The following is a 22,042-nucleotide window of genomic DNA, read 5'->3' as shown; positions in this document are numbered from 1 at the left end:
AATTTTAGAGGTTTCAATTAGATGTCATGATGGAATATTGATTCATGTAATGGTCGGACAACACACTTGTTAACAGTATTGTACATACGTGTAAGTTTGTTGTTATGCAAGGATCCCCTGCATCACTTAATTAGTACCGTATCTGTTTGATTTTTTCTTTTGTTTTTTCTTTTTAAGCAAAGCAAAATAGGAAAGCTTATAACATACATAGTAAATTAACTTGCGCGCTAAGCCACTTCCCAAAATAACGAAATGTTATAACCCATTCTAAAATGTAGCCACCGAGTAACCCATTACAAAGGCTGCCTATTCATTTCTGCAGGATAACATGCCAACGATGTTTTCTTTCGCAAAATAAAACAATGGTCGAATTCTCCACCAGCAGTCTCAGCTCAAGCAAATTCTGTCAAAATAAAATAATTACAAATTACCAGGGTTTTGGTTCACCCCTTCTAAGGCATAATTCAGAAACAATTCACATATATGAGATCACGTGAAATCGGTTATATGAAACATCGGGACCCTTCACAATGGCAAAAATGCAGTCTCATCAAAGTATAGTTACAAGTCAACTAGTGGTTGCATGTGTCCTACCCATACTTGCGCAAAATGAATAAATTCAAAGGCAAGAGGTTCATTTCCTACTCAACATGACCCTCAAAAGATGAGCAGCAAAGAAGGAAACGAGTAAAAGAAAGTGTTTCCTTTTAAAAGATTTTCTTTGATCAGAACTTTGGTTTCCGTCTGCGTTGTTTCTTTTTGGCCATCACCTGCAAACCCAATTTTATTATCAGAAACTAGAACTCAGACTGGAAAAAAAATTAAGACAATACACAATTTGATTCTTCTGATTCATGGGCATTAGCAAATAAAAAGATTTCATATACACACGCATGACTTTCACCTTTTTCTTAGTCGATTGACAAGCATCAACCTTAGTATCTATCATCCCCACTGTCAATTGCTCATCCACAGTCATCTCCTGTTCAAAACATTTAGCAAATTATGGATATTGTACCAAACAAATTTGGCGCATGATTGATAATATTCCCAATGTAAACAAAAACATTCGATTAGTATAATGTACGTGTACGTTTCACCTTTTTCGAGGCCAATTGAAGAGCATAAAGCGCATTTTCAGTCCCCTCACACATCGAATACTCATCCACTGTTGTCTCCTATTCCATAAAATCATATAGAAAATTATGGATATCATACCAGACAAATTTAACACATAATTAATAATATTTTCAATGTAAACAAAAACATTCAGTTGCACTTGTAGCTTGCTTCCCTTCTGTTTTCTTTAAGGCATTGAGAAACACTGTTTCTAGACTGCTGTAGAACATCATTTTTCTTTTTTCCTTTTTCTATTAATAATGCTAGGGAATTCAATTAGTAGTGAGTGAGTGACCAAGTGAGGATGGTAAGTTACCTTGCCCTTTGTTTCTTCTTCATTTGCTGAATCACCTTTGCCTTTAGTTTCTTCTTTATTTTCTCCTTTTCGCTCTTTCATGGTAGCCAGAGTTTCTTCCTTGGGTTCAAAGTCCTCCCAGTCTCTAAGACATAAAGTAATCAGAAATTATATAAGGTTACATAAAAGATACAACAGAATCCCAGTATGTTGAAATTATTGGGAAGAAAAAGACGTGAAAAACTTACGGCGTGAAGCTGAAACTAATAAAGAGGCTACCCCAACGTACACACTCAGTAACCATCATATCACGGACAGTAGAATGTAGGGTCTTGATATGTTTTCCAGCTCCCCCTCTTTCATTGACAATTTTGAACGTTGTGATCCACAAATATTGTGACGCAGGTCTTATCTCTTCTGTGATAGTCTGAAAAAGACAAAAATTCATGTTTCCCAAATGAACTAGATATTCCGTTCCCATATTATACTCATCGTCCCCTTCACATTTAGACTTCAGACCTGGCAACAAGAATGGATTGCCTAGAGAATAGATAATACCACCTTCGTACTTTGGATCCATACTCAAACAGAATGCTATAACCTCACCGAAATAGCAAGATAAGGCATAGATAGTATCGTCTACAACCACTGCCCTTCCCTTGAAAGGATAATATTTACAACTATCCCCACCTTCACATTTGACTTTATGCCATGTTTTAGTAGCTATATGAAAAACCATGAATTGATATTTCCTGCAGGCAGACAATGAAACCAATATACAACCATAATAGACAGCATAACCAGTTATACTCATGTAGGCCCATTCGTCAGTATAGGGTGGAAAACGAGGTAGAGACTCCCAAGATTTATTGGAAGGATCATAACATTCGAAGGATGGGTCTGGGATCCATGGGTAGGGTCCTGGACCTCCAAGAAAATACAACTTGCCATATGCAGAAATAACATTTCCAAATCGCTTCCATGCTTTATGTGGCTTCAATGATTCCAATGATCCATCCTCAGTGTGAAAAACATACCCCGTTAGGTCGGATATACAGGGAGGGGAGTTGGGACGGCGTGGGTAAGGTATAAACAGGTATAGATCCGAAGGGCTGTTGAACCTCGCACCCAACAAGGAATCTGCTGGGCGGGGCACCAAACCATTATCAAAGAAGTTGAATACAGGGTCAAGTAATTTGGGATCGCCTTTTACTTCTTCACCCAAAATTTCTCCTCCTTGTTGGATTTTTACTTCATATAGTGCTCCACAATATGGGCCACCAGCACTAGTTAACAGCACAAAAACAGATGTAGCTTTCCTCCCCTCCATGGATTGACCCTTTCGTAAGAACCTGGACAGAATGAAGCAATGTCAAAGCCATATATCCAATATCTACTTTAGTATACATTGGAATTCATTAATTCAATCCATAGAATAAATCATCAGAAATACAAATGATTGATCGAAATTTTGTTCTGGAAGTTTTTAATCATTACATATGCTAAAGAGGATGGAGAAAAGGAGAAACTCTATATAAACACCATAATACCTAAGAAAAAAATACAGGAGCAGAAGAAGGCAAAAACTTGATGTACAATAAAAAAATCTTTACAATATAACACTGTATGCAAGAAAACGCATAAAAAATAACTTTGTGAGTTCCATAATGACACAAAAAAGTACATATTTAATCGAATTTATATACATTTCACACTCTGACTTCCAGGTTTAGATAAAGATAGAACAGAGATGAAATTACAAATCAATCATCATTTTCTTAGTTACAATCAAGGTTCAAAGTATGATATCACTATATCAGTCTATATATTTCTCCAACAATTCTTGAAAGATTGAAACTATCACATTGAAGGTACCATGATTGTAGAGATACAAGAGAGAATAAGAAACCAAGAATAATTACTCTTGAAATTTAAATAAAAGTGAAGCTGATTCAAAATCATATAAAAAGCACGGAGGTTCATTGTTGACTAATCTTATGCTATTGCTTGAATAGAGAAAACAGCAGAATTAAATCATTACTTTGCATAATCAAGCAACATGTACCACAAACATATTATACAATTATACCAACCCCTTACTCAATTCACAAATTTAAATACCAATAACAACAACAACAAATTAAAATGAGTGTATATATATATTGATCTATTGGGTGTCTGCAAGTAGTCACAAACATCATAAAAGCCAAAAACCTGGAGAGCCATCCGTCTCATATAAATATCTTAAGCTCCACCCTCACTGATTATACAACACTAATATTAATTGTTTGAAACACAACAAAAATCCTCAATTCATTCATACCTAGAAGGGCCAACACAAAAACTTGTCGAGTTCTATACTCAAAAAACAAAAGCCTAATCAGTGTTTTAGCAAAACAAGTTGAAAATTATTTAAAAATGACTTAAATAAAATGCAAAAGCAATAAACGTTCTAATGAAACTAGTATCTGCACAAAAATAAACAAAATTAAAAAGAGAGAGAGAGAGAGAGAGAGAGAGAGAGAGAGAGAGAGAGAGAGAGAGAGAGAGAGAGAGAGTAACTGACCTTGGGTCACCGAGAGTCTATGGAGTGGCTCAAGCTGTGGCTAGATGCAGATGGAGGCTGTCTGAGAAATAGAGAACTCAAATCAAAGAGATGAAACGATGAGGTAGGAATCGGAGGGTTAAGTGCTGGAGAGAAATTGAGATCTAGATAAACAGAACGACTTAATCAAATCAAAGTTAGCGTCTTTTATATATATCTTAAGCTCCACCGTCACTGATTAAACAACACTAATATTAATTGTTTGAAACACGTACAACAAAATTCCTCGAATCATTCATACCTAGAAGGACCAACACGTAAACTTGAACAGTTCTATACCCAAAAAAACAAAACCTAATCATTTTTTTTAGCAAAAAAATTTGAAATTTATTTAAAAATGACTTAAATAAAATGCAAAAACAATACATTATTTAAGAAATCCCATCACAATTCACTAACAAATACACAACCCTATAGAATTACGGGAAAAAGAAATCAATATAATAAAAAAAAATACAATAATAAATTAACAGAAATAGGACTAATTATTACTTTAGAAAAATTCAACTCTTTGTAGCTCAAGTCTCTCCTCCTTCTACTCCAAGAAAACGTTGCAAAGAAGATTCTCTGATCATTCTTTCTCTCTCTGTCTTTTGCTCTCGATCTCACTCCCTCTCGGTTTTGCTATCCCCGTCTTCCTCATATAATTACCTTAAAAACCTTAAACATGATGTAGAGAGAGAATAATCTCTTATAGAGAAATTAAGGCCTTCAGACCAATATATATGAAAATATATTGGATGCTCCAATTTCTTCACATGCTGGCAAAACCCTTAAATTCTAGGTTCTCAATTAGGAACATACAGGTACATATTTGAAAATAGTATTCCTAAATTAATTAACCTCATCAGATATGTATGTAATAGGTAAGCTTATTATCTTTGGGTATATCCCTATCGAACTCCTCGAAACCAAAGAGAAGACTAATTAATTAAAAAAACAAAATATGACAGCTAAATAGCTTCTTTACTATAGAAGCATATTAACTAGAATCAAGTGAACGAACCAACCAAAATACATTAATTGAGTCTAAGAAAAAATGAAGGGAAAAGTAATATGGTAGTTGTACTATTTTGTGTTATTCCTTCCTTTTGAGCATCTCTAACAGACTCTACCAAATTCACTCTTCAAATTGTGATTTGCTGACTTATGTGGCAATTTGAGAGTAAAATTTGCTACTTGAATTTTTTGTTCTCCAAAAGTAGGGCTGGGTTGGTCTACCGAAAAAACTGATCTGCAACAAAAAATTGTTTAAACTGCTCTGACGATGAACCGTTCTGATGATGGACCGATTAGTCAATGTCGGTGCGCCTACCTTGCTGAAGGTGGACCGTCGGTGTTACCGAACCAACCGACACCAACATTCTTTGATATTCTCTGGTTTCTTTTCGATATTCTTCTTCTCCTCCTCTTCTCTGGTTTCTCTTCTTCTTCTTCTTCTTCTCCTCATGAGCATCCCGAAGCTGGACAGTAGTATTATGCGGCCCGACTCGTTGCAATTCTATTGTAAGTTTCATTAATTATATAAAATTGTTACTCAAATACATATGACAATCACGTTAACATAAAAATCATATAAAAAATTATATTTAAATTAATAAAAAAATTCAATACTACATAATGGTCAATGTGAATTTCCTTTTTCCATAAAGGTCGATCAATGGGTTTTGAAAAATTATCTCCCTTTAGTCACTAAACCCAATCCACTTGCTAATGTCATGTTGATGCATTAAAAAAATATCAATTTGCCCATTCTGTTTTCTCCATTACTTGTGGGTGTAAAATTACGACGTTGCCCTTAAATTGATTTAGGGTATATAAATGAAGTTTTGGGTATATAAATTGGTTTAGAGTTTAGAAATGGAGTTTAGAATTTAGGATTAGGGTTTTAGAGCTTATGGCTTTGGGTTTAGGTCTTTGGTCTTGTGTCGGGAATTAAACCCTAAGTCGTTTTTACTGCATATATAACAATCAAACACAAACTCAATACAAATCTAAATTTTCATAATAATGTATGTTTATTGATCTATTGTAATTTATCTGTTTTCATTTTGGTTCATAGTGACTAAAATAAAATTATGGAAATTAAAGTGCATTGATAAAATTGTAATTTTTAAAAATTTTATTGATTTATTTGTAATTGGCTCAAATTTATACTGTATAATATTTATATACATATTAACAGTACATCTCATTCAGGTAAAGGCGTTCGCATGGTGCAAACGCCGACACAGTGCCGACATGGGGTCGACACCAGATTCCAAAACTTAATTGTTGCAGCACATGTCGACACTGTGTCGACTTCGCACCATGCGAATGTCCTTACCTGAAAATTTTCCTACATATTAATATACGATATGCATTTATAACTTTTCTTGCCTGAAGCCCATTTAATACTTTGCTATCTGCACTAAAAAAAAAATATACGTTATTATCTGACCAGAAAAAATTACCATATATATATGATAACAACAACTCCGAATACATCACCCTCGAATTCTGGGTTCTTATATTAGGAACATGCATGTATATGACAATCTTTTTTCTAAATTTAGCTCACTGTACATGTATCTAGTACATATATTAAAAGGTAAGCTACATATCCTTAAATTATAAAATATTCAGATATTATTATCACCTGAAAAGGAAAGTAATTAATAAATTAAAGAACCAAAGTTCGTTTCCCCCTTCCCTAAATCTCAAAAAAAAATTAAAGAAGCAAATTAACATGAACCAAATGGCATTCTTTTATTATAAAAGCACACAATCAGCTAGAACAGACGTACTGAGCCAAAATATTGAGTTGTGTTAGCAAAATGAAGGCAAAAGCAATATGGCAGTTTTACTATGTTGTGCTCTTCCTTGCCTTAGCCTTTGGCCCAATTAGTTCCTTAGATTTCCCACCTTGGAAAAAGCACTATGTGGGCATTACCAACAATCTCAACAACACACAACTTGACTACCGATGCCAATCTGGAAATGATGATCTTGGCCGTCGCAGTCTTCCTCCCAATGAGTATTGGGAATTTGGGTTTCGCGTGGGCTTAACCACACTTTTCTACTGTGACATGTGGTACTCGAATTATCATGTTCGTTTTGATGCATTTGTTAACGATGGTGCTTTCATTGGCGAGTGTGGTGGAGCTCATTGCAAGTGGAGCGCAAGAGAGAGTGGAATATTCTTGTATCGCAACAAGCTTGGTGAATTTGAAAAGAAGAAAGATTGGGTGAAAAATTAAAGGCCAAATTGTACGCTTGGTCCTTGTGGTTTGACCATTATCTTAATGTTATTATGTGGTTCTGAAATTTTTAAATAATACCTGAGTCCGTTGTAATGCAAGAATCAAGTCCAATTTTTATTTAATTTTTCATCTTATTTCATGTTATATGAATGTGATTTAGCATGCATAAACTAGATTATGTGATTGGAGTTAAATGATTTAACTTTTTCTTGTCATCAATTCATTTGCAAGGATTTATTTTTTTTCCCAACTTTTATTTTCCTGGACATCAATTCATTTGAAATGATCTATTTTCTCTTTATTTTTTAATTTTTTTTAGAGTCCAATGTATAAATTAATGCCATGTAATTAAGTTGTGAGAAAATACTTGAGGCAAATAATATCTTCCTAACAGAAAATCAAAGAAGAAAAAGAAAGGTCACATATACTCATTAGGCAAGGACAGATCAGGATAAACTGAAGAAATAAAAATGAAGAGAAAAATATAGTATTAAAAAGAAAGAAAGGAAAGAAAAATATTTTCACAAAAATAACAGAAAATTTGCGAATCAAGTGCATCTCACCTGGATAAGCCTAATGGTATTATAAATCTAGTACATATTAAAACATGAATTTACTTGAACAATTATTCAAAATGATCATTAATTTTGCAATTGAACATATGGTATATATGGTCTTAAAATATAGAACATTTATATACAGGCTCTTTCTATTGAGTTATACCTCAACTTATTTATGTTGAGGTATACCCTATTGGGGCTCACACGAGTCGTTTTGTGTCAATCCGAACTGTTCATTTTTTACATCTCCATTGATAGATCATCTTTGCAAAAAATCAGCCAAATCGGAAATCATTTGCCTATCTAACTTTGATCAAATAAATGGACGAACCAAATATTTTCGATGAAACCGTCTATTTGTTTTATCAAAGTTAGATAGGCAAATGATTTCCGATTTGACTAATTTTTTGTAAGGATGATTTAATTATCAATGGAGATGTAAAAAATGAACGGTTCGGATCGACACAAAACGACTCATGTGGGCCCCAACAAGGTCATACATCAACATAAATAAGTTGAGGTACACCTCAATAGAAGGAACCTGCATTATATATATATATATATATATATGTGTTCCTCTTGCTAGACCATTTGGGAGAAAATAATTGATAAAATAATATCTTCCTAAAAGAAAATCAAAGAAGAAAAAGAAGGGCCACATAGACAGAGGATAAACTGAAGAAATAAAAATGAAGAGAAAAATGTAGCATTAAAAAGAAAGAAAGGAAAGAAAAATATTTTCACAAAAAAAAATAACAGATAATTTGTGAGTCACGTGCATCTCACCTGGATAAGCCTAATGGTACTATGAATCTAGTACATATTACGAATTTACTTGAACAATTATTCAGAATGATAATTAATTTGACAATTGAACATATATATATATGGTATGGTTTTAAAATATAGAACATTTCTATATATATATTTTTCTTGCTAGGCCATTTGGCATATTATATTGACAAACTGTCAATATATCTATACTACATACACAATGAAATAAAAATTTACTTAATCAATAATTCAATTAATTGTTTGGAAAATATAACATATTAGACTATATGAGAATATAACATTTCCATATATATATATATATGCATAGAGATATTGATGTGGATTATTTACCATAGAAGTTGAGAATAATGGATATATGTTGGGCTGGCCATCTGACTCAGATGACATCAGCGTATATACTCACTATGGATAAAATAAAATAAAAAAAAATTGGCCAATTAATGTGGATAAAAACCCTTAAACATACAGGTAATATGCCAGTTTTCTTTTTCCTAACATGATTATGACCTGAAAGGAAAGATAATGAATAAAAAACCAAATATTCAGACAACAAAATAGCATTCTTTTGCTATAAAAGCATAGCAAGAATGCACATATTGGATCAAAACATATCTCATCATCTGTAGAAAAATGAAGGGATCAGCAATATATCAGTTCTACTGTGTTGTGCTCTTTGTTGCCTTAGTATTTGACCCAATTAGTACCTTCGACCCCTTTCCTTGGCGGAAGCACTATGTGGATATTATCAACAGTCTCAACAACAAAACACTCGACTACCATTGTCAATCTAAAGACAATGATCTTGGCCAACGTAGTCTTGCTCCGAATGAGGAGTGGGAATTCGGGTTCAGGGCTGTCTTCACCACTCTTTTCTACTGTGATTTTTCCTACTTGAATTTCCATGTTCATTTTGATGCATTTACTACTGATGATTCATTTCTTGACTCTTGTGGTGGAAAACATTGCAAATGGAGAGCCGCAGAGGATGGAGTATACTTGCTTAACATCAAGGCTGGTGTGTGGGCAAAGCAGTATGATTGGATAAAAAACTAAAACATCAAGAAGATGGGAAATGTTGTGCCTTGGGCTCCTATTAATGTACCTCAAAGAAATATAATAAAGGAAAAATATTGTTTTGATTTTACTCATCTTATTTACCTTTTGTTTTATCTTCTTGTTGATCACTAAAGTCTTAATTTATGTCGGATTTAAATCTTAGTGTAAATAAAAAAAAGTGCAATTTTTTTCGAGTATTAGCAATTAGGAGGGTTGGGGGGGGGGGGGGGGGGGGGGGATTGGATAAAAATAATTTTATAAAAAGGACAAAATAGTAAAAACTATTACCTATTCAAACTAAAAAAGAAGTGAGTTCGGGGACAAATTTAATATTTTTATTATCAATTTTTCCCGTGCCAAATTACATTCAAGGACTATTATCTTTAATTACTTGGCATGGCTTGTTTGGGTATCGGCCGCTTTGAGGTGTTAGATCGCGGAGCATCGATTATCACACAGTGAGTTCTACTGCACATTGATCGAACCCCTCTTCAATTTTCTTTTCTTTTCTGTTTTTTTTTTTTTTTGGTCATAGAACCCTTCATTGTGGTGGGGAAAGCACCTTACAGTGAAACGCATAGCCACCGCCATCGACCTTTTTTTTTTGGCCAAACACTGCCATCGATCTTTAGTTAATGAGCAAACACAAAACTAGAGTTATGGACTTAGGGTTAGGATTAGGGGCAGTTTGGGTATAGGGTTGGTGAGCTGAAGGCCTTTTAATTTGTACCTGTTATTTATTTTTTGGTTCTTATTATTATTGGAAGGGATCATATTCTTAATCCTATTATAATCATAACTTATCTTCCCAACTTATTTCATTACTTGGGCTAACTATAAAAGCAAGACTGAATTGGATGTACTAGCTTGTCATTGTAACTAACTATAAAAGCAAGACTGAATTGGATATACAAGGTGGTTTGTATTAACTAACTAACCAGTTAGTTTTAGAGCATTCTTGTATATATATATATACAAACTACCTTATTAGGCCCACCGCACAATGTAATCTCAAAATCCGAACAGTCTATTTTTTAGGCACTACTTCAAAGATCATTCTTGTAAAAAATTTCCAAAATCGGAAGTCATTTAGTCATTTGATTATAACAACAACTATTTATATGCTTTTATCGAAAACTTTGATCGTCAATTTATTTGATCTCAATTAGATGACTAAATGATTTTCGATTTAGTTGATTTTTTGCAATGTTGATCTTTGAAGTATGACTTAAATAATTTATGGTTCGGATTATAAGATTAGTTATGTGGTGATCCAAAAAACATGGTTAGTTTCGTATTAACTTGCTAACCAGTTAGTTTTAGAACACTCCTATATATATATATATATATATACAAATATGTACTAAAACTAACTGATTAGCAAGTTAAGTGAGTTGATCACATAGAAAGTAATGTTGATCAATAAATACGTTAGAAATTATTTAGCATTCTTGTATATATATATACATAGAAAGTAAGTGGGTTGGCAACTAAATACGTGGGTTTTAATGAAAGAGATAAATTTGAAGGGAATTTCCCTAGCTAATTTTCTATTATTTCAATAGTCCATGAATTATGCCTTGATTATCACTTTAGTTCATGAATTTCATTTCGGAATTCTAGAGTTCATGAGCCATAGTACGAGTATCACTTTAGTCCTTTTTGTAACTTCTGTTACATTTTTCGTCAAAATACTCATGTGTCCCGCACGTGACCCATATTTTAGAGCTATTTTCGTCCTCACAGTGTCCTACGTACCCCTCCTTCAACGTCTCATTTGGCCCTTACAAAAGGGTATGAAATGGATAGCAATGGACTGTCGAGTCCTCCTTGCTTTCCAAAACATGCATATATTGGTGATTCGGACTCTTCTTTCCTTAAGTTTGTGGAAATTAGTCTCAGCCCTCCTTGCTTTCGAAAACATATATTGGTGATTCGGACTCTTCTTTCCTTAAGTTTATGGAAATTAGTCTCAGCTGGAGTTAATTATAACATTAGTCCATGAATCATACCTTGAGTATCTTTTTAGTCCGTGAATTTTATTCTATAATTTTGGAGTCCATAAACTATTACATGGGCATCACTTTAGTCCATATAAACTTAAGGAAAGAGTATTTAATCAAAAAAAAACTTAAGGAAAGAGGAGTCCGAATCACCAACATTTTAGAAAGCAAGGAGAAGTTTACAGTCCACTGAAAATTGGGTGATGATGACCTTGGTCTTCAAGTACTTATAAGTTTAAAACCAGTACGTGCCATCTATGAGTTTAAATTTTATCAAATATATTTGGGGAACCATGCTGTTCTTTTGCAGCTTTAAGTGGTCGGATCAATTACGATGGTTTCATGTTTTCAGGGCTGACAGGGATGATATATTGCAGTAAATGTTAGCTAGTGGTCTATATATAGTTCAAGAAGGTCCTTGTTTGTATGACCTTAATTGATGGTTTCTGCTATCAGTAGCACAGTAGACTTTGATTAATGCATGGAGAATACTAGATTGTTAAGTTGTGTTATCGGCTGATTGGTACTCCAATATATGATTCTATCAAGACCACGTAGTTCACATTGATTGAGATTGTCAATTGCTTGGCAAATCTCCAAGTATCATATATGTATATTGTTGTTATTATATATATTATTACTGTTATATTAATTACTAGGATATTTTTGCATCATTTTGTTATCTGTAGGTCTATTTGACAATGTCTTCGTTCTCCGGCCATGTCTTGCTTTCTTCTTAAAGCGAATTGAAATGACCATTTTAATATTTGTAGTTTGTCTCTTTTTAATTTATTATCATCTATATCATTTCAATTTCGATAATTATACCTTTGTTGTTCACTTGTTTGTTAATGCCTACAATTGAAGGACAAACTCAATATTCTACCATATTAGTAAATAGAACGGTCATGTGGGGTGGCACGTACGTGGGTGGTTGGACTTGGGGTTATATGAGGAAAAAGGAAACGACAAAATTACCCCTATAAGCACACCCATGCGACCGTTTTGTATACTCATTTGATGGAAATTAATTTGATTTCCTCCTTCAATTGCATTACATTACTAAACTATAAAAATATAATGGTCAAAATTAAAATTATAGGGGCCAAAGTGAAAAAATGGACAATTTCAAAGACAAAAAGGATCATTTACCTGGTCGAATGAATTACCTTTCCGTATTTTGATATCTATAAGGTAGACCATGGATGATTAAAGCAAATTTTTCTTTCACTATAATAGGGTTCTAGTTTGATTTTGTTTATGGGAAAGAGATCGCCTCTGAAATCACATTAAAGAAAACTTTAAGTTGTGTGATGTAACTTATTTTTCTTGAATATTGATCCTTTGTTTTCTTTTTCAAATTTCTATGGTGATTGATCATATATGTGCCACAACTGTAATTACGTAATAAAATGAAGGAATATATACAAAATATTTTGGCGGAAAGATTTGCTGGATCACGACATTATAAATGTGACATTGTCAACTGAATCATTCATATCATGTAACAATTAATATGCTTTAAGAAGGCATACATATATGAAGGATCGATATTTGCTAGGATCGATATTTGCTAGACTTTATTTAGGAAGAAATTTTAAAATGATCAGTACGTATGTGGCACTCCTAACTAAGCAAAACCTGCCAAGTTCAATGTGCATGTCATGCTTAATTTTCAATGCTACCATTTAAACTGAAACTCCAACATCTTATGATCCTTGATGTAGAGATACAAGCCATCTTGCTTAGCACGCCAAAAGCACAAATTATCAGCACACCTCGATGCATCTCTTTTGGGATCAAACATGACGTAAGGCTTATTTACACCACCCCAACTCATGTCACAAGTTAAAACAGTAGTCTCGACATTGTTGACAATCCAGCTAAAGTCGTTTAAATAAGGGATTGCATGTGTACCCAAATCTGTGCTCGGTTGACAATGGACATTGAGGTTGGTGTTGTCACCCAAGTTATTGAAAATGGTGACACTATAGTAGGCCATTGAGCTGCCAACAGAGAGAGACAGGAGAAGGAGAAGGATAAAGCTTGGCAGTGTGGTCATGGTGTTGTTATTGCCTATTGTTTCAGATCCTTTGCTAATGAGATGGTGTGTGAAATGTTTTGCTGCTTGTTTGCCCTTATATAGGAGAGCTCTGTGAAATTCTAATCAATGTGGTAATTATTGCAATTGACCAAAAACAAATCAATATGGTAACTGGTTAGGTGCAATGGTAAGCTATTATTATATTAATTATCAAAAAATGGTAAAGCTATTATAAATTACCTTCCGTTTTTTGGGCCTTACTGTTAGGAATTGTATATGTTAAATACAATTAATTCTTGCATTGATTGATTAAGATCGATTGAATATATTAATTGAGTTATTGAGATATCTCTCTAAATTAATTGTCTTAGATTGGTTGACCAAGATTAATATAATAAGTGAGATATCTCTTTAAATTAGTAAGTTTCGATAAAATCTTTTGCGTTAAATTGTTACACTTGAACAGTTGAACACACCTCTAAGTTTTCTCCAAAAAAAAAACACTAAAAAAAAAAGACATAGACCTTCCACTACCCAAGTCGTCCCAACAACCATTCCTCTTGTACGTGTACACTGTATATACAAGTTTATTAGTTCAGTACCTCACTTGTGAAGCATCGCTACACAACAACTTCCAGCAATGAACAGAAATTGCAAACCTAATGACTACCAGCGAGGCCAACCAGTTGAGCAATTTCATCTTCAAGGCGAGAAAACTTAGTCAAGAACTTGTCATGAAGTTCATTGGACCCGAATTGATCCTTTTGCTGCAACTGTGAAAGACCATCAACAATAACCTTCATACCACTCTGGAGCAGTTCCATTCCCTTCATAATTCCATCTGGAAGCTTCCTTTTCTTATTGGTTTGCTTTCCACCATTCTCCTCCATGGCTTCTTGCTTTTCATCATCAATTTCCATGTTTTCACATTCTCTAGTCTCTACAATGACATTTGAAATCTTTTGAAACATTTCTTTCAATGCCAGACCCTCCTTCACAAGCAGACCAAGTTGGTCAGAGCTAGGCGTAGTTGTAAGAAGCGCCGCTGTTTCCTTCTCCAGAAATACCTTAAACTCAGACATAAATCTCTCCTCACTTGCCTCATTTCCAGACACTGAATCATATGAAAGCGCTGCATTTTGAGGCACGAATCTCCAAAGCTCATTGCAGCATGTCCGAGCTGAGAAGTATCCAAATGCTGTAATTGCCAAATGAATAAATGCCCAATGCCGCTCTCTCAACAACATGTGATACAACCCCCATAGAGCAGAGATCTTGGCCCTTTTAGTAGTTTCATTAATTTCCATGTCAGCAAGGCCTGCCATGAAAAGAGCCAGATCTGGTTTGCATTCATACAACTGGGTATCAGAAACTGCAGGGCCTGAGATGAACAGGGTTTCAAGCTCAAAGATTACTGTCTCCATTTCTTCAGATGCATACAAGTGCTTCATATTTGAGATGATCCCTAATGTTTCGCTCAAAAGTTTTCGGTAGTGGTCCTTCATTAGTTTATCTGAAGAAGCTCTGTACTTATGAATGACAGAAACTAAAAACTTCAGGGTCTTCACATCGATATCAGATATGCTGATCTGGCTTCAGGAGAGGAAAAGGCTTCATTAAGTACAGTTTTTAACAAATGTTATGATAAGAGGTAGACAAGAAGTGCAAAAAATAAGTTTAACAGTGGTTTTTGAAAATCATTAAAGAGAATGATGGCATCCAGAAAAAATACAGAGGAAAGCAAGTATGGATATGTTACTAAAAAGAACAAGCAATGAATGGGGCAGAAAGTGCTCTGAATCTTCATAACTCCTAGATATTATAATGTTGAACTAAGATTGCTAGTGTAGCATAGTTTAGGACATTTGTTTAACCTAAGTAATGTAGTCACAATGCCCCAAAAGATTTTTGTGGTTAGTTTAATCCTGTAGACTGAAACAAATTACTACCATGCATAAAGGAATCTAATTACTTACAGAGACTGCAATGAGGCAGACAAAGCAAAAACTGGGACCCCATATACGCTGGAATTGAAAGATCTCATTGACTTGTCATCAAAATTTTCTATGAAGACATAGTAATTAGTAATGATCCTTTGTGTTGCAATACTTCTCATCTTGTCTGACAGTAAGTTCAGTGGAAAGCCTTCCATGAACAAGGCTAGACAGATAACGGACGATAGTTGAGTTCCCTCATCACTAACAATGGACATGTAAACCTGGTCTACCATAGATTGTGCACCAAAAGTAAGAATCATGCTAATTGATCTTGCCAATTTTCTCAGAGCAGAACCGGGTACAAGAACTGATTCAGAAGATGCCACCAACTTCAATAATGAGCAAAGTTTACCAGCAATGCCTCTCACCATCCCTGACTCAGCATAGCGCACCATAAAGCACCAGAGTTCCATGACAATCTCCCAGCAAAGAAAGTGAGGGTGAAATAAATTCTCAATAAGGAAAGACTCCAACTCCACCCAAGCAGGACTAGAAGAGACCACAAGCATGAAGGTTTGCAATGCATTCAAAAGAGAAGAAAACATAGGCTGCCAGACAACTTCCATTGTTTCTCCAGAATAATATAACACGGGAACTTGCAAAAGCAGAATGGAAGAATATACCTCTTCATCAATTAATGTATCCAAGAACCAACCAAGTTTTCTGATAATCCCAAGTTTTACATCATCTTCAAGATCAACAGAAAATCTCATAAAACTTAGAAACAATGAAACACGGCCGAGCAACAAGGATCTTTCTCCAGGCAATGCTTCCCCACATGTCGAAAAGATTTCATGCAATGAATTTATCTTGCAACATTTACTCAGATCTCCAGAGATAGAATATGTGTAGCTCCCTTTACTGAACAGAGAGTCTAGAATCTCAACCTTGAGCTCCTGCTTCACTTGAGCTGAATTTAGTAAAGGAATAAGTAAATCCAAGGATGCTTTGTCCAAGAGTTCTGTGAAGACATCACTCACAGTTTTTAACAGCTTTTCATTGCTCAATGAAATTTTAAAGGTTGAGATCATCAGGATACAATTTGTTATCTCCCTGTGTACAAGATATGCTTGATGTGGATACAGGGAAGATATTTTTACTGCATTAATCAGATAAAACTTTACTGGAAGAAATGTCTTTCTAGCTTCTGTCACAGAAATGGTTTCCTTCAGAGTCGAAGACCAAGCATCAGCTGCACAGCTTAAAGGTTCCTTGACCAATGAGATTAGATTTGATATTATATCTGCAACATTCACCTTTGTTGCTAATACACCCTCACCAACCTGAAGCAAAGTGACCACACCTTTCCACGACATATTAAGAATCTTTACCAGATTGCCCCCATTATTAGCTGCAATAATGCCCATCAAACATAACTTTTCTATCGTACACTTTGTTACATTAATAACATGATTCATATGATTGACCCCTGCAATGTCCACACCAGTTTTGTCTCTCTCAATTTCTTCATCCCACGACTCCCAATGTACAGCCTGGGAGTATGCACCACATAGTCTTATCACAGCATCAATTACCTCCAGTGTGACCTTTTGTAACTCTGATCCAAATGAATCATTTCTCTGCAATTAGATGGTGGAATGGCCCAAGTGAGAGATGCATACAGGGTTCTCACATATATAATAATTAGTGTTAACAAATGGCATTTTGACCTATTTACCTATAAGGGTTCATTTAGATAAATATAGGTGTATAATCTTTAAGTCTAACAAGAAAATATAAAATGCACCAATATGAAAAAAGTGACTGATATTCAAGCAGCTACATAATAAGCCTTCTCCTTAATCCTAAGCCCTAATTTATTTTTCCAGCTAATGTCTTATACTGAAGGGGGGAAAAAGGAAAACCCCTTAAATTGTTTAGTCATGGCACTTTGGCCCCCTTTGCCAACTTTCCATTTAAAAAAATAATGAAAGGATTTTTCAGCCTCACATACTATTTGAGAAACCTTGTGGTCATTTTTCTCATGATTTCGTTAAGGGAAACTTGAAATCTTATTTTCTTATATAAAGAACTATATGTTCCACAGACATGTTCCCGAGGGGCAGCATTGCAACATTTGACATGCATCAGTCAAAAAGCTTGTGTCCTCTTTGTATACAAATGACAACATAACATATAAGATCTACCAGATATACTACATGCTTATATTAAAATAAATGGTCCATAATGATTAGCAAAACAAACACAATGCATTAGATCAGTACCTTAATCTCTGGTATTGAATCTTTGATTAAGTTTAACTGTTCCACAAAGAATTTCTCAACAATATCCACTGACAGCTTGTCAAGAGAAATAGGGCATCTTGCCAGAGCTGAAAAACTAGCACCAGAAAAGCTCAGCAGATCCAGAAGTAACTGTAAAAATAAGTACAAGATGTCAACAAAAATTGGATGCAACAAGAAACTTGGTGCACAATGCAGCAGACAGTTGATCAGTAAGCAGCTCATACATCTGTTATCACTGAGCATATGTTAACATCTATTCTGGACTATTATCTAACATAGCAGCCACTAAAAGAGTAAAATGCTATCAACTCAATGAACTTCAGAAGAAAACACCTTAAGAAAACAAGATAAATAAAGATCATATACAGGTCCGTCGGCAGAAGGTATGACTTGGTTCAAGAACAAAAGTAGAAGATGATAGAAACAATATTTTCTTCTAGTTGCACATTTTCCAAAAATAGATTTTCCCCATGTTTAACTAATAAGTAAAGTCTTCACTTAAGGAAATGTGTCATATTAGTGTTCAAGTTTAAGCACAAAGGAAGTCTTATATAAATGTAACATTTCATTCTGCAAGGAATAAAAGAACGGACTGTGTCCACTAACATCTACCTGAAAGAACAGATCACAATGCTCTTCTTGAGACTCCTCAGTTGACATAAGAGTCATTTGTAGGTGCTTTCCACACCAAATGCTTGCCTGATAGATAAATAATTCTCAAGATATTAGACACCACAGTTTCATTAAGAGTAGCAAACTGATATACTTGCTTTTTAACAAGAACATAGCTATGAAAGATATATACCTTGGTTCCAAGGGCAAGGAAATGAGGTAGACAATTGGACATGTCAGATTCTAGGTATTTCACAGCCACATGTAATATAGCCCTATTTAACATGCACTGGCTTACATCCAAGCAAGTATAGTCCTCCCAGAATGTCAAGCTTGTTGTTAAGGTATAAAACAATGAATCAAATAAATTTCTCGCAAAGAGTTCTCGTGTGAGGATTACATATTTTTATGAAATTGAGAATCATTGTGCAAGCATGTTAAATTTGAACACATTTTTTTTATGGAAAAAGTATTTCTTAGCAATTTTGGGGACTACATAGGCATTAAATGAAACACGCAGGTCATATAGCAGCACCAAAAGAAGAAAAGGGGTAAACCAAAACCTAGAAAGAACAGTATTAAAATTAATTCTATGCTACGCACTAAATTAAACGAAATAATGGTAAGAAGAATTAAATAGCATCGAATTGGATACTGTGAGAGATTCTGCAAGGGAAAAGAATTCCGATTTCTCTGTTATTTTCAAATCACCAAGTTTCGTAAGCAGTTTGATACGATTCTCCACAACCTGCATAACACAAAATTGCAAGCAGTTGATAAATTCAAAAGAAAAAAAAAAGTGAATAAAACTTAAATGTACAATGTAAACTAATCGAAAAGAATAAAAAAAAAAAAAAATACAAAAACAATTTGAATAAATTGTAACCTCAAAAAATTTCTCTAATTAATCAACAGCAACAAAACCATCGGATATTTTCAAACGAAAAAATGAAAACATTTAAATAAAGAAAAGGTTAAATAGATAAATTTGCGTTATAGTTCGAATTTTGATTAGCATAGAATTCAAACTTTCTATGCAATACTATACGAAGCCTAACTCACCAATGCATCGCCAACAGCTGAAATTGATAGAAACGAGAGAAAAACAGAAAAACAAAACGAATTGACTGAAAACCCTAAGTTCAAAATGGAAATGAAAAATTCGAATTGCTTACATCTGAGGATCTAATGGCGTCTTGTATGCTCTGCAATTCGTTGCTTGAGCTCCCTCCATCCATCTCTCTCTCTCTCTCTCTCTCTCTCTCTCTCTCTCTCTCTCTCTCTCTCTCTCTCTCTCTCTCTCTCTCTCTCTCTCTCTCTCTCTCTCTCTCTCTCTCTCCCTCTCTCCCTCTCTCTCCCACTCACTCTCTCACTCTAGCTCGCTCTGTCGTCTCTATTTTCTCCTGAGTTTGGTTTCCCGCCTTTTTAACAAGAAGAGCCAAATCTATAATTCCACTTGGCGAAAAGGAAACTAGATTTAGAGTTTCACCCCTTTAAGAGTTTCAAACCATCAATATGGCCCTAATCTTCTCATTTTTGTGAACTAGGCACGTCTCACTTTTCAAGAGGGGTTGTGGGCTATTTAAATGAAAATTAAATTATGGTTTCTTTAAAAAAAAAAAATAATCGACATGCAGTTTGGTGTATGGACTAATGCTAATGGATTGGGCTTGGTATCCTTTAAAGTGTTTGGTTATATATTATATATATTTGGGATTAATACCATTTTGCTCCCCGACTATTACACTTGTATCAGTTTGCTCCCCAGACTTCTAATTTGGAAAATTAAGAACTCTGACTTTTTCAATTTTGCCAATTGAGGTTCTTTTGTCAATTTACACATTTTTTATCCAAATCTTTGAGGGCAAAATGGTCCCTTCCAATTAGATCTTATCATTTTTTCCTCATGCATCATTTTTCCTCTTTTATTTCTTGCTAAATTTTGCTTGATCATCTCGACATTTTAGATGAAAAATGTATAAATTGACGGAATAACCTTAATTGGCAAAATTGAAAAAAGTCAGGGTCCTTAATTTTCCAAATTAGAAGTCTGGGGAGCAAACTGATACATGTGTAATAGTCTGGGGAGCAAAATGACATTAATCCCTATATATTTTGGTTTAATACAATGGAATTTGGCAACCTCTTACCAGTCCACTTTGTTTAAGGATTTGCTACCCGCACCCAATAACTATAAGAAGTAGGAACTGGGAAAGCAGGAACAAAATAAATAAAAAAAGGCCTGATCCAAGCCCGAGATGGGTGATGCTCCTATCCTTTTTTTTTTTTGGTCAGATGCTCCTATCCTTAATGTAAATGAGAAATGTAAAAATGATTTTTTTTTTGTCAGATGCTCCTATCCTTAATGTAAATGAGAAATGTAAAAAGGGGGCGGCTATTCCGACCACCTTGTTCTACTTAGTTGACCACCCTAAATTGAATTTAGTAAAAGACATATATACCCTATAGCAAAATGACCATAAAGGACATCTAATATTTGGGATAAAATTTTTCTCCCAACACTCCCTACCATCTTCAACCACCAGCTGAGAGGAGCACCATCATCTTCACCACCATCTTCAACCTTCCACCACCACCATCTTCAACCTTCATCTTCCACCTTCCACCACCACCATCATCAACCTTCCACCCTAGATATAGATTGTTGTTTTAAACAATCCCACCCACGTGCTCCACCCACAATCCCACCCGCTGGCTCCACCCACTCCACTCTCTTCTACCACCACCACCATCTTCAACCAACCCTAGACATAGATTGTTTTTGTAAACAAATGCATTGTATCCAAATCACCTACTTTTGACACATGGACAATCAGAACGACAACTTGGAGTCATCAAATGAAGTAAGTTTGAGTTTTTTTTGAGTTTTTTTGAATTTTTTCGCGGCTGAAAAACTGTGAGTTCGTGTTTTTATTCGGTAAACCAGTACCGAAATATACATTATATTTCGGTGGATGGTCACCGAATAAATGTATATATTTCGGTAGGTATCCACCGTTTATAAATGTAATGTCAAATTTTTACACATTTGTTCGGTCGATGCCCGTCGAAAAATGGCAATACATTCGGTGGTTTGTCACCGAAGTTTATACCACCGTTCGGCAGATATCCACCGAATGAATAACGTATAGTTTTTTAAATAGTTTTATTCGGTAGGTAGTTGTCGAATTATATTGGTATATTCGGTACTTAGCCACCGAATATACATGGTTTATTCGGTGGATTCCCGTCGAATACTGGGACAGAACTACTTTTTTTCCCGAATGACCAACGTATAATTGTTTCATTCGGTAGTCAATTGTCGAACTTTGTTTGCATATTCGGTACTTAGCCACCGAATATATGTGATATTTTCGGTGGCTTCCCGTCGAATACTGGGACAAAAATTAATTTTTTTTTTTTTTTTTGCTGAATAGGAGCAGCAAGTGGATGCTTCCACCGAACTCA

At 34.7% G+C, this 22,042-nt stretch overlaps 4 protein-coding genes across 4 annotated transcripts; 2 read left to right on the top strand and 2 right to left on the bottom strand.

The window, feature by feature from the left end:
• Positions 1 to 725: 725 nt before the first annotated feature.
• LOC147293678 (uncharacterized) lies at positions 726 to 2,744 on the bottom strand. Its single transcript, XM_086231110.1, has 5 exons — positions 1,663 to 2,744; positions 1,436 to 1,559; positions 1,101 to 1,178; positions 905 to 982; positions 726 to 770 (listed from the first exon to the last, which is right to left on the bottom strand). The coding sequence occupies exons 1-5, from the start codon at positions 2,742 to 2,744 to the stop codon at positions 726 to 728; spliced, it is 1,407 nt and encodes a 468-aa protein (XP_086087236.1).
• Positions 2,745 to 6,835: 4,091 nt separating this feature from the next.
• LOC147293677 (S-protein homolog 2-like) lies at positions 6,836 to 7,258 on the top strand. Its single transcript, XM_086231109.1, has one exon. It carries the CDS (start codon positions 6,836 to 6,838, stop codon positions 7,256 to 7,258), a length of 423 nt encoding a protein of 140 aa, XP_086087235.1.
• A 1,988-nt stretch (positions 7,259 to 9,246) lies between these two features.
• LOC147293676 (S-protein homolog 2-like) lies at positions 9,247 to 9,669 on the top strand. Its single transcript, XM_086231108.1, has one exon. It carries the CDS (start codon positions 9,247 to 9,249, stop codon positions 9,667 to 9,669), a length of 423 nt encoding a protein of 140 aa, XP_086087234.1.
• A 4,709-nt stretch (positions 9,670 to 14,378) lies between these two features.
• LOC147293675 (holliday junction resolvase) lies at positions 14,379 to 19,814 on the bottom strand. Its single transcript, XM_086234334.1, has 7 exons — positions 19,750 to 19,814; positions 19,228 to 19,322; positions 18,768 to 18,900; positions 18,575 to 18,661; positions 17,942 to 18,091; positions 15,696 to 17,296; positions 14,379 to 15,312 (listed from the first exon to the last, which is right to left on the bottom strand). The coding sequence occupies exons 1-7, from the start codon at positions 19,810 to 19,812 to the stop codon at positions 14,379 to 14,381; spliced, it is 3,063 nt and encodes a 1,020-aa protein (XP_086090460.1). The 5' UTR covers positions 19,813 to 19,814.
• Positions 19,815 to 22,042: the final 2,228 nt, after the last annotated feature.

Source organism: Dryas octopetala, chromosome 2, assembly GCF_963921425.1.
Source record: "Dryas octopetala chromosome 2, drDryOcto1.1, whole genome shotgun sequence".
In the NCBI taxonomy this organism is placed as follows: Eukaryota; Viridiplantae; Streptophyta; class Magnoliopsida; order Rosales; family Rosaceae; genus Dryas; species Dryas octopetala.
The sequence above is the reverse complement of the archived record's forward strand: the minus strand, read 5'-3'. Positions and strand labels throughout refer to the sequence as shown.